Below are 12,570 nucleotides of genomic sequence, written 5' to 3' on the forward strand. Positions count from 1 at the left end.
GGTAATAGCACTTTCTAAAGGCTTTTACATATGTTAACTCATTTAGCTTTTATAACAAAGCTATGAGGTAGGTACTACTATTAGCTGCATTTTAAGATGAGGAAACTGAGGCACAAGTTAAGAGAATTGCTGATCACATATCTAGTAAATAGAACTGGGATTTGAACCCAGGCAGCCTGGCCTAGCATTCTTGCTCTTAAACACTATACTATCCTGTCTCCAACTGTTATTACTCAAGTTTCTACTTCTGCTCTTCCATGAGCAAACTTTACCATGAAGATGAGTTTCTTACATACAAAGATGCTGCTATCTCTGGGATGAGGGTGGAAGAGCAGATCCTGGGCCAAGTCAGATAACAAAAACAAGCCCCTCTTTCTGTTCCACTTAGAATATTATCCAAATATTTTGGTGCAATTTCTTTTTTAAAAAATATATTTTATTGATTTTTTTTACAGAGAGGAAAGGAGAGGGACAGAGTTAGAAACATCGATGAGAGAGAAACATCGATCAGCTGCCTCCTGCACACCTCCCACTGGGGATGTGCCCGCAACCAAGGTACATGCCCCTGACCGGAATTGAACCCGGAACCTACAGTCCGCAGGCCAACGCTCTATCCACTGAGCCAAACCAGTCAGGGCAGGTGCAATTTCTCTAAGATACATCTCTGTTGAATGGTGAATAACTCTACTTGTCCTCTGCTCTTAGAATATGATTCCTGATAACTCTCTGGATTTCTGTGGATTATAGTCACAGTATCCTATATAATAAAGAGCTAATATGCAAATAGTCATCATGCCCTCATGCCATAACGCTGTAACAGCTCAGACACTCAACATTGGGGAGAGAGGAATGGGGACCAGCCAGGCACAAATAAGCTCACGGGAGAGAAATGGGGACCAGCCAGGCTGTGGCCTGGGAGAGGGACTAGCCGTACACCCCGCAGTCCTGGGCACCAGCGGCTTCGCCTGCGGCCCAGAAGAGGGGCAATCCGCATGCCCCATGGTCCCGGATGCCAGTGTTTGTGCCTGTGGCCCAGGAGAGGGACAAGCCACCCAGCCTGCGGCCCCAGGTGCTAGCACCTGTAGCTGTGGCCCAGGCGAAGCTGCCCACCATAGTCCCCTGAGGCTATGGCCGGCCTGGGTGAAGGTGGTCTGGGTCCTGGGTACCTGCGACCGGCCAGAGGAGGGAATCCTGGGTCCCGGGTACGGGGAGAGGCAGAGGCGGTTAGGGGCAATCAGGCCAGCAGGGGAACAGTTAGGGGTGATCAGGCCGGTAAGGGAGCAGTGAGGGGTGATCAGGCAGGCAGGCAGAGGGGGTTAGGGGCGATCAGGCAGACAGGCAGAGGGGTTAGGGGCGATCAGGCAGGCAGGCAAGTGGTTAGGAGCCAGAAGTCCCAGATTGCAAGAGGCAGTCTGACATCCCCCAAGGGGTCCTGGATTGGAGAGGATGCAGGCTGGGCTGAGGGACCCCCCTCCCCCCCATGCAAGAATTTTGTGCCCTGGGCCTCTAGTTTAATTTATATAAAATCAGCTCTTTCCCCCCCCATCACATTATTTTTTAAAAATCTGCCCTCAAAAGTTTCTTTAGTGATTATTTGTAGGATAAAAAAAAATTTTTTTTCTCAATAGGAAAAGGAAAGCCAGTTATTTTTCACTTGAAATTTTATTTTAATGGTCAGAAAAGGTAAAACACACCTTCTCACCTTTACATAGGCCCCATAGGCAGAAGTCAAAGCCTTCTCTTCTCAACCACCCTAATAGCTTCCTATAGCTCATAAATCAGGTCTCTTTAAAAAGTCACAGATGACCCATAAACCACTCCTACCTTCATCTGAAAAACTGCCAGCTACCATCTCTGTTTGATAAGTGTCATTCCTGCTGTACTATTTACTTAAAGGGTATCACCAGGAGTGAAATTCTACATAGGAGTGCCACTCAGCAGGCCTGCCAGACTAGCAATGAGTAGTCATCCTTTGTAGCTGGTACTGGCCTGGCACCACTTCCTTGTTTTAGCTTCTCCTGCCTGTCCAACTACACTATATTACTTTCCTCATAGATTTTTCAGTTACTCAATGTAACTGACAAATTATCCTCCACAGATAATCTTTCCTTTTTATAACCCGCTTGGGTACTTTAGGGTTCAACAACATTATAATACATTGCTTTAAAAAAATTACATTTATAGCATCAGTAGAGTACAGAATAAGGATGCACAGTGAGACAGAGAGAGAAGCAAGATTAAGAAACCTAAGAGGATATACTTCTCAAAGGCCACATGCCCAAATTCCCTAATTTGTTTTCTGACCATGAGGGTTCTAAGACCCTTACAGTGCTAAGACTGGTCTTGAGTTTCTGTTTTACTATTTTTGCCCATATTTCCAGAAAACTAAGATCAGCCATGACTTATTTTCATTTATCCAAAAAGAGGATAACTTGAGAGATCTATGAAATATCTACATACCCATATTTATTATAATATAACTGTGTGTAAGACAAGCAATATTGTTTTCATATAGTTTCCTAAAATGCTCATTTAGAAGTTGACTAAAAATATGGAGTAAGACTTCTACTTACTCTGTAGTTACATGAAGCCTAGAGATTTTCCAATTATTCCTTATAAAATTACACAACTGTTTTAAGCACCTGGGCAGTATGTAGACATAGACTATAGCCACTTTTTCCTACTGTTGCCTTATTATTTGAAGAAGCCTTGGAGGGAAGGGATAGGCCAAAAGTCTTCAAATAATGTTGTACCCTCCATATCTTGGTCTCCAAAGCATGCATGACTTGCCCAGGGTTAACCTGTTATAACCTTGGGTTTTTGGCCAGGAAAACTGAAAATAGGTGTCTTTTATAAAAAAAACATGCCCGAGATGATTTGGCTCAGTGGATAGAGTGTTAGTCTGCAGACTGAAGGGTCCTGGGTTCAATTCCAGTCAAAGGAACGTACCTCAGTTGCAGGCTCCATTCCTGGCCCTGGTCGGGCGAGTGCAGGAGGCAACCAATCATTGTGTCTCTCTCATATCGATGTTTCTCTCTCTCTCTCTCTCTCTCTCTCTCTCTCTCTCTCTCTCTCTCTCCTTCTCTCTTCTGCTCTCTCTAAAACTCAATGGAAAAATATCTTCGAGTGAGAATTAATAAAAAAAACAAACACCGAAAAACACTAAATATGGGGGTAGGGTAAGGGAAATGAGTAAACAAGATGAGACACTAATTCAAATTTTCTCATTTTTTGTTAAACACACACACACACACACACACACACATATAGCCATGGCTGGAGGCTGAGTTGGTTGGAAGAAGTTCCTAATGATGGTACTCCTTCCACGAGAGATTGTCATCAGTAGGCTGTATTCCAGGTTTAATGTAAGGGGAAAATGTTTGAATGTTTTTATTTTGCTATTTTAAAAAAATCAGCTTGAATGCATACCTAAGTACTGCAGATGCTAAAATTAAATAGCTGATTTGTTTTTAAACTATTTTGGTTCCTAATTTAGCATAGTTTAATTCAGTTCTCTCTACTTACTAGTTTTTTTGCCATCCAAGGTCTTGTCTTTTGGCTCATTACTCCCAGGCTAAATCCTTAAACTTATAAATACTTCTGTACCTCATTTTAACTCTTTCTGATGTGAGGGTAAATGAACCTAAAGTTAGAACTTAACATATGATGACAAAGGGTGCCTAAAGAAAGCCCTGACCCTACCCCTCCTGCATTAGTTTATAGGTTTCACTACTCAGTAGGGTTGCATCAATGCTGATGCAGATACTACCAAGTGTGTGGGTTAAAGAAAGCTGCCTTGAGAAAATGGCTTATGAAGTAAAGAGAAATAACATTCATTTGTAAAACAAGCTGCTGGAAAATCAGAGGCAAGGAAATCTGCATAAAATTATTATGAAAATTGTTTTTAGTCCATATTTGAAACACAAAAGAAGCAAGTGCCTAGCATTTTAACCTCAATTCCACTGACTTTGCTCAACAATCTTCACTGAAAGAACTACTATGGCTATTAAGATAATACCCTGATTTTAAGAATTACATGTTGAAGTTTTTGGTATAACAAAAGCAACTTACTGAAATGGTTAGGGATATAGAGATATTACACACACTCATGCACGGGGGAGAAAAGAAAAAGCCAATCTTTGACGTGGTAAAATGATAACATTTGGGGACTCCGGTGGTGTGTGTGTGTGTGCCTGAGAATTCTATGTAATCTTTCTGAAATTATGTCTTTATAAAACCCAACAACTATATTCCAGAGTAACTATACTTAGAGATGGTTGGCTAAGTGCTTACTGAATTCTTGCCGAGAAATGTTGACACTGCTTAGATCTGATGGGAAAGTGCATGACAAAATGGTTGTAGCAGGAATCAACAGGAAGGCCAAAGCCCATGCTTCTCCAGGTTTGTAGTGAAGTCAACGCTTATCTGTAAGTACACTTTAATGACTAACCAGACTTTTACATGTCACTCTCTTAGTCTGTATTCCTCCAATCCCAATAAGGACTCATTTGCAACAATTACTACAACTGCTATTCCAGGAAGGATGACGATCAAGACCTTAAGATGTGATTTTAATCTTCTAGAAATGTATTTATCAACAGGACACCAAAGAAAAAGTGGATCTAAATCCCTGTCAGTTACAGGAACTATCAGTTAATGTCAAAGCAGGAAAAGAGACTCCGCTGCAGCTAACACCTCCCGTTCACATCAGTACTGCCTAAACTCCCTCCCCAAGCCCAGATTTCTTTTAAAAGCTATCTTGCATATTTGGACATATATTTCAAGATCTAATGTAGTAACATCTCTGAGGTTGTTCAACATCCTCTAGAAAAAAAGCAGCAGCATCCAGTGTATTTTTTCAAGTACACATTGGTCCACATTCTTGGTAAAAATCTTAAAGACTGTCTACTGTATTCACTTTCTTTATCCCTTGCTAAAGTAACAGAAAGATTAACACAAGCTAAGTGCCCTATTTTCTTGCTTACATATGTATACGTTTTTAATAAGTTTTGAAAGGATGGATGGATGTGGAAAATGCATAGCCTGTAACTAACTCCCCTGTCCCTTGAACCAATAGAGACGTGGTTTATTTAAAATTCTGAGTTGTGGTTCTGCTATTTGGGAATGACTTTCCAAAACTCAGTGGGTGTATACTGGTAATGAAACAGAGAATTCAAAATGGCAGGGAGCATAAGGCCAAATAAGCTTTTATAGCAGTGTGTGTGTGCACGTGTACTAAAAATAATTATACATATGTAGTGGGAGGCTGGTTAACTGAGCCCACAGAAGCACTTGGCTGTTAAGATAACTAATCACAATATGAAGTCCCCCATGACAAAAATACTTCCAAGGTTAAATTGTCTGATTTTTAATCATAAAGAAGTGAATTTATTGGCTAAGCTTCTATCACATTGTTGGTTTGGATGCACCAGCCAGTCCTTTTATCAAAATTTTACCCACAAGAAAACTATCAGCCCTCTGTGGCTCCTGAATTGTGATTTGCCCAAAAAAGGAGTTCTCATTTATAAGAATAAAAGTGTAGAGAAGAGCTCAGGAAATAAGAGTATTTTTTTTTTTCAGAAGGCAAGCTTGTGAAATCTCTGTAAGAATTATTTTCCACCAATACATACAGTAAAATTTTACTTTTAAAATAAGGCCTAGAAATAAAACAAAACAAACAGAATAAAAAAGAACTTTGATCACCTGGCCGGTGTGGTTCAGTTGTTGAGCATCTACCCATGAGGTCATGGTTCGATTCCTGGATTGCAGGCTCCATCCCTAATAGGGGACGTGCAATAGGCAGCCAATCAATGATTCTTTCACCATTGATGTTTCTATCCCTCTCTCCCTCTCCCTCCTTCTCTGAAATCAATAAAAACATTAAAAAAAAAAAAGTTTGATCTTTGCAGTCCTGATGCCCAATTTTCATAAAGGTTTTCTGGGCTTCCTGTCATTCAGAGCCCTCATATGTTCAAACAAGGGCTACTGACTGCTCTCCCCTCCTCTTCCCTGACATTTCACTGACCTTCACTTCCCTTCCATGTCTGCACTTTCCAATTTGCTTGGCTTCCGGTCCTCATTCACAATTTCTTATCTATACTAATAAAAGCCTAGCTGGCCCTCGCGTGACCGCGCCACAAGATGGCCATGCGCACAGTGGAGGCAGGGCCTGGTGGAGGAGGCGGGTCATGGCAGGGAAGGGCAGTTGGGGGCAATCAGGCCGGCAGGGAAGCAGTTAGGGGGCGATCAGGCTGGCAGGCAGAAGCGGTTAGGAGCAATCAGGCAGGCGAGTGGTTAGGAGCCAGTGGTCCCAGATTGTGAGAGGGCAGTAAGACATCCCCCAAGGGGTCCCAGATTGGAGAGGGTACAGGCTGGGCTGAGGAACACCTGTCCCCCCTCCCCCCCCACCAATGCATGAGTTTCGTGCACTGGGCCACTAGTGTGTATGTGTATGTATATGTATATGTATACATATATATTTATGTGCATATATATATATATATATATATATATATGCACACACACATATATGCACATATCTACACTAATAAAAGAGAAACATGCAAATTGGTGTCACTCTGCTACGCCCACCAGCCAATCAGAGCAACTATGCAAATTAACCCAACAAAGATGGCAGTTAATTTGCATACACAGGCTCGGAGTAAAGAGTGAAGGCTCCAGCCGGAGTGAAGACTGAAGACTGAAGAAGCTTGGCTTCTCTGCTGCAGTCGGACCAAAGGCCTGGGTCCCGGGTGCCGGAGGAAAACCGGTGCCGGCAGCCAGGGGAAGGAAGGCCTATTGTGTGAATCTTTGTGCAGTGGGCTTCTAATATATGTATGTGTGTATGTATGTGTGTACGTGTGTGTGTGTATATGTCTAAGCAACAGAAGGACCGAACTACCAGTTATTTTGAAGCGCACTGACCACCAGGGGGCAGATGCTCAACACAGGAGTTGCGCCCTGATGATCAGTGCACTCCCACAGCGGGAGCGCCACTCAGCGAGCTGACTGAGTGGTGGCAGGAGCAGCGGGGCTGGGATGAATAGAGTGGTGTGGGCTCCTCCCCGGCCACCTGCCGCTTGGCACACTACTACAACCTTAAGGGGATGTAGGACTGCAGGTTTTGGCCCCAATCCCTGCAGGCCGAAACCAGCATGCCAACATCCCCCGAGGGGTCCCGGATTGCGAGAGGGCACAGGCCAGGCTGAGGGACCCCACCAGTGCACTATCTGAGTTGTGTGAGTTCTTTCACACTTTCCTCTACATTTCCTCAAATTTCTCTTCACTCTCCTTTCAGTCAGATCACCTGGTACCTTCTGTCCACATCTACCTATTGAGGACTTAGCAGGCATCATGTTAAGTGCTTTAAACACATTGTTTCATTTCACTCTATGATTGGGTCTATTATTTTACAAAAGAGAAAACTAAGACTCATAGAGAAATTCAACAATTCTTCTAGTTATATGGTTGGTAAAATGGAGCACTGGAATGTGAACCCACATAAACTGCCTCCAGAGCCCACATTCTCAACCACCAACTCTATATACTTCTTTCCCTTCAGGATTAGAGGTTTAACTTGGGTACATTCTCATTTAGTAGGTTTCCTAAGAACCACACATTCTATTGAAGCTACCCTTCCCTTTTATCTCCCACCAATGGATAAATCAGAAAGTATAATCCTGACTTTGTCGCAGGAAACTTTTAGATAAAGAGGACTAAATACATTTTCCTCTGGCCCTTCAACCTCCTCAAACCCTACTGAAATAACATTTAAAAAACAACATGAACAATTAACCCACTGTAATAAATTGTGTGCATTTAATATAATAAAAAACAGATTTTAAACAAATATCTAGATGTTGTTAGCCATGTTGAGACTGAAACTTGGTGACTGCAGAGGTGGCAGCCACTACATGCAAAGCAAGTCTTAAGAGAAGCCGAATGAGAAGCAGGGTAGAAACCAGGGGGATCCACTGAAAGTGTATTTGCAGAATAATTGTACTAGTCTGCACCCCCCATCCTTGGTAGCAGCCCACATTTACTTGGCAAAAATCTGGATAGCTCCTCTCTAAACAAGGTGAATGACCCATCTAGGCAAAGCTGCTTTTATGGCTCTTCATAGTCAAGTCCTCCTTCTGCATTTGAGAGCCTTGACAGCACGATCTCAACTTTCTCACAATAAATTCTGTCAGTTAACACTGCCTTCCTACTCCATCATACACAGAGCCACAGTAAAAATTCCAATGCAAGAAAGAGGCATTGGAGAAACTATCCATTTAGGCATTTTTTCCCCTTAGAAGTCAACAGAAAACCAAGCTTCACCAGGCAACTGAGAACAGAAACATGAAGGATAAGACTAAGACAAATATGAAAACTGGTCTCAAGAGAATCACAGATAACAACCCCAGAAGAGCACAAGTCTAATCACTAACATACTCAGAATATATTACTATATTATTATTATTATTATTATTATTATTATTATTATTATTATAAACAAGAATAGGTTACTATGAAAAAGAAACTTTCAGAGAACAAGAGCAAGCTCAATGAAAGTATAATGGTTAAAAGAAGTGTTGGAAGATAAAGTAAACAAGAGGAGATGGAAATTATGAGAAAGAAAAGAAAAATCACCAATCTAGCAGGCCCAAGATCTACATTATGAAACCCAACGGAGAAGAGAATGTTAAGTTGGGGGAATATCAAAGACAGTCTACAGCTGAAGGAGGACATTAGTCTTCAAATTTTAGGGGCCCAGCAAGCATCCAACATCTTGAAAGGCAGGGGGAGGAGGGAGGAAGATGACCACTGGATGCATCACTACAAATTTTGTAACACCAAGAATAAAAACACAATACTAAGAGTTTTAGAGGTGAAAAAAAATCTCAGATATATCACTTAAAAAAAAGAAAATCGGTGGCATTGACTTCTCAGTAATAGCATAGAAGGGAAGGAACAATCATTTTCATCCAAGAATTCTATACTTAGTTAAACTTTCCACCATACTAGGCGTAGAAAAGACATTTTCAGAAATGCAAGAACCCCAAAACTCTTCCTAGGAACTTGTTTAGGGGTTGTATTTCCAAAAATGAGGAATAAAACAATGGTGAAAGGAAATTCTGGGGTGACACAGTATTTTTTTTCCTTCCACAGATATAAAGGTAACCTACAGGATGAAAATACTACAATAGAAACTGTCAGGAGAGAAATGCTGGTCGGTTTTATGGAGTGGACTGTCTCTAGACTACCATTTTCTCATAAACTATTCTGTGTTATGATGTGCTACCACGTGTTACTTTTGAAAATGGAAACATAATAGAAAAAGAAAGAAATGAGTGCCACTTGTTCTCTCTTTGCTCTTTCCAGAGAAAGTCTTACTTTGACCCACTGTAAATTTAAACTAGTATTTAATGACAATTTGGATTAACTATTACTTGGAAATCCTATTTTTCCTCCTTTAGTCCACAATAATTCTCTTCTTATAACCTGTTCTCTGCTGCTACTTTAGAGCTGATGGTATTATCTATTTATTCAGAAAATGATGACCTTCTAAGATGAACTCCTTGGTTCATCTTGTCCAGCTAACCATCTACACATGAAAAGAGAAAATGTATTTATCTATATCTGTATCTCTTTCCATATACTCTTGGAAGGAAGTAATCCTAGATTTCTGCCTCTAAAGAATCTTGCTTTTGTATCAGTTCTATTTCTCCTAATATTTCTATTTCTTTCTCTTCGTGTATCTTTCCTTTGTATTTTAACAAGGGCAAAATATTTCCCTGTCTAACCACCTCCATACCTGACCCTGTTTGTCCCTCCAACCACCATTACTTAATGGTTTTTAATGGCTCACCTAACTTTTTAAACGGAATGATTTCTATCTGCTGCCTTTCTCTCCTTGTTATGAAGTGCCTCATAATGGCCTCCCATCAAGCTTTTAATCCATCACATTACATGAACTTCTTTCAGGGTTTCAGTGATCTTCTGCTAGCTACAGACAACAGCTCCTCTTAGTCTTCATGTTTCCTGGCCCCTCTTCTCATGCATCTTTCATAATACTGTATAAAATTTTGTCCTTTCTTTAGTATCCTTTACTTACTGGCATCTTTTTCTCTTTCCCAGCCCCCTAAATGCAGTCCTTAGCCCCTTGTTCTTCTGTATTCATTTCCCTTACCCACTTGCACACCTTTAATCTGTTTCTAGACTAATAATTTCCAAACTAGGCCTATATTTCTACTTTTCTACAGGACAATCTAAAATGACCTAAAATTTAGGTTATCAGAAACCGAAAATAGTTTCAACCAGTTCTCCTTCGCAATCTTTTTCCTGCCATCAATCTCATCTTTCTTCTCTCAGTTCCCCATGTTTAGAACTTTATACTCTTTCTTTAGCCAACTCTAATCAGTCATTAAATCCTATTATTATTTTAAAACATTTTGCTTACATTCATCTCTTCTCTATTTTACTGGCCACTACTCACAGAAAACACTATGAATAAATGGGATAAGCAGGAATTGGTTATCTGGCAAGTCAAATATTACTTTATGTGCAAAAGTAAAAACCTATCCACCTTCACCAGGTAGCAAAACATTTTATAGACTAAAGGACTCTCCTATAACATTAATTCTTAGTTTATCTGGTTTATAATATTATCATATATCAGGCTTCTTTAACATGAGGTACACATATGCATAATTTGAGGTATCAAAGAACTCCATGGAAAAACTACAATTTCTCAAACAGCAGGAAGTCTCCTAATAGGTTAATTTTTAATGTGTTGTAGAAAGAGGTGTATTCAGCCCTAACCAGTTTGGTTCAATAAGTAGAACCTTGGCCTGCGGACCAAAGGGTGCCAGGTTCAATTCCAGTCAAGGGCACGTGCCTTGGTTGCAGGCTCCTCCCCGGCCCAGGCCCTGGTTGGAGCTCATGCAGAAGGCAACCAATTGATGTGTGTCTCTCACATCAATGTTTCTCTGTCTTTCCCTCTCTCTTCTACTCGCCCTAAATATCAATGGAAAAATATCCTCAGGTGAGGATTAACAAAAAAACAAACAAACAAGAAGTGTATTCATTTAGAGCAGTGGTTCTCAACCTTCCTAATGCCGCGAGCCTTTAATACAGTTCCTCATGTTGTGGTGACCCCCAATTTCATTGTTACAAATTGAACATAATTAAAGCATAGTGATTAATCACAAAAACATTATGTAATTAAATATGTGTTTTCTGATGGTCTTAGGGGACCCCTGTGAAAGGGTCGTTCGACCCCCAAAGGGGTCGAAACCCACAGGTTGAGAACCGCTGATTGAGGCATAAGTGACAAACGATTGTACTACTGGATGCTCATAAACTCCTGCAGCAGACGGGTAAACCCTTTCAAAGCACTCCCCTGTGGCTCTGCTAGAGTGCTCCTATCTCTAAGTCTAATTGCTGGGATCTAGTGAGGCTGAATGGTCAAAGCTGAAGAGAGCCGTATCTCAATTTTCCCAAGTATAGTTGCTTCTCTGCTACTTAAAAGCGATGCCAAGTCATATTTGCAGTTTTCTGTTCACTAAAAAACACAGTCCTACTTTTAGACTTTCCCTCCACATTCCAGTATCCCTTTATCATTCCTATTGACTCTTAGGAACCAAAGAACTTTTAAGCATATATGCATAACCCATGGACACTGAGGGCCTGGGGGGGAGGGCAGATGGGTAGAGGGCAAAGGGGGGAAAATGGGGAACTTCTGTAATACTATCAACAATAAAATAAAGACCACATTAGCATATTTGCTCATAATGATTTGTATAATTTATCCTCCCTGTGTTCACTTTTAAAAATAAACACTAGTTACATTTCCTGCTCTCTATAGCTGAAATTAGTAGTATTTATGTTTCTGTACTTGTTCTGTTTATGGGATCAGCTCTCAGGGACAAGATGCATATTTACCACTTCTTTTGCATGTCACTACAGAATCTACTGCAGAAATGTCACAGTGGTCTTTGAATCAAGTACTGGGCTGGCAGACTAACTACAGTGCCTCAGCTGGTCCTATATTCCACGTAAGCAACCACTTCTGAAGGTGTGATCTATACCCATGACAGCAGGTGATACAATAAGATTATGGCTTTAATCGGCATGATTATGAAATACTTCTGAAGACTCTTCATGAGGGGGTTGCCTTAGAAGGAGACACAGGTATGAGGAATAAATGCCAGCCCACCTGCTGGCAGGAGAGGCAATGGGACTGTCTCTTCAAATAGATGAGCAAGCAGGAAAACGGGTAACATAACTTGTCTTGGGAGCAAGCAGCACGATGAGACAGTAAAAACGCATCAGCATACATCATCCTATCATGGCTCAGTGTCATTCCCAGCCTCTATTAGCCCTCGCTGCATCAGCGCAAGTCCCAGACACTTTATCCTGTTTATAATTGCTGATGAGCGGTAATAAGGCCTCCATGCCTCAGCTCCGTCCGTTCCACTTCAGCACCCACCTATTAGGTAATAACTTTTATTTACAGCCTTGCTTGATGCGCTGTTCTATTAGTACAGCTAGGAACTGAGTAGAGCACAAAAAAAAGTCTCCTTA

The 12,570-nt window shown here is 41.1% G+C and overlaps 1 protein-coding gene across 4 annotated transcripts in view; it reads right to left on the reverse strand.

The window, feature by feature from the left end:
* Positions 1-12,570, reverse strand: part of ZFAND3 (zinc finger AN1-type containing 3) — a 346,984-nt gene that overhangs the window by 54,136 nt on the left and 280,278 nt on the right. The window contains exon 5 of one of the 4 annotated variants that reach the window (XM_036316888.1): positions 5,504-5,778. The exons of the other annotated variants lie outside the window; for them this stretch is intronic. Coding sequence (XP_036172781.1) covers positions 5,519-5,778 — 260 coding nt within the window. The 3' untranslated portion in view covers positions 5,504-5,518. Of the gene's footprint in view, positions 1-5,503; positions 5,779-12,570 lie in introns of those variants that run through there. 4 annotated transcript variants of the gene reach the window in all.

The sequence above is a fragment of the Myotis myotis genome, unplaced genomic scaffold, assembly GCF_014108235.1.
Source record: "Myotis myotis isolate mMyoMyo1 unplaced genomic scaffold, mMyoMyo1.p scaffold_m19_p_7, whole genome shotgun sequence".
Classification (NCBI taxonomy): Eukaryota; Metazoa; Chordata; class Mammalia; order Chiroptera; family Vespertilionidae; genus Myotis; species Myotis myotis.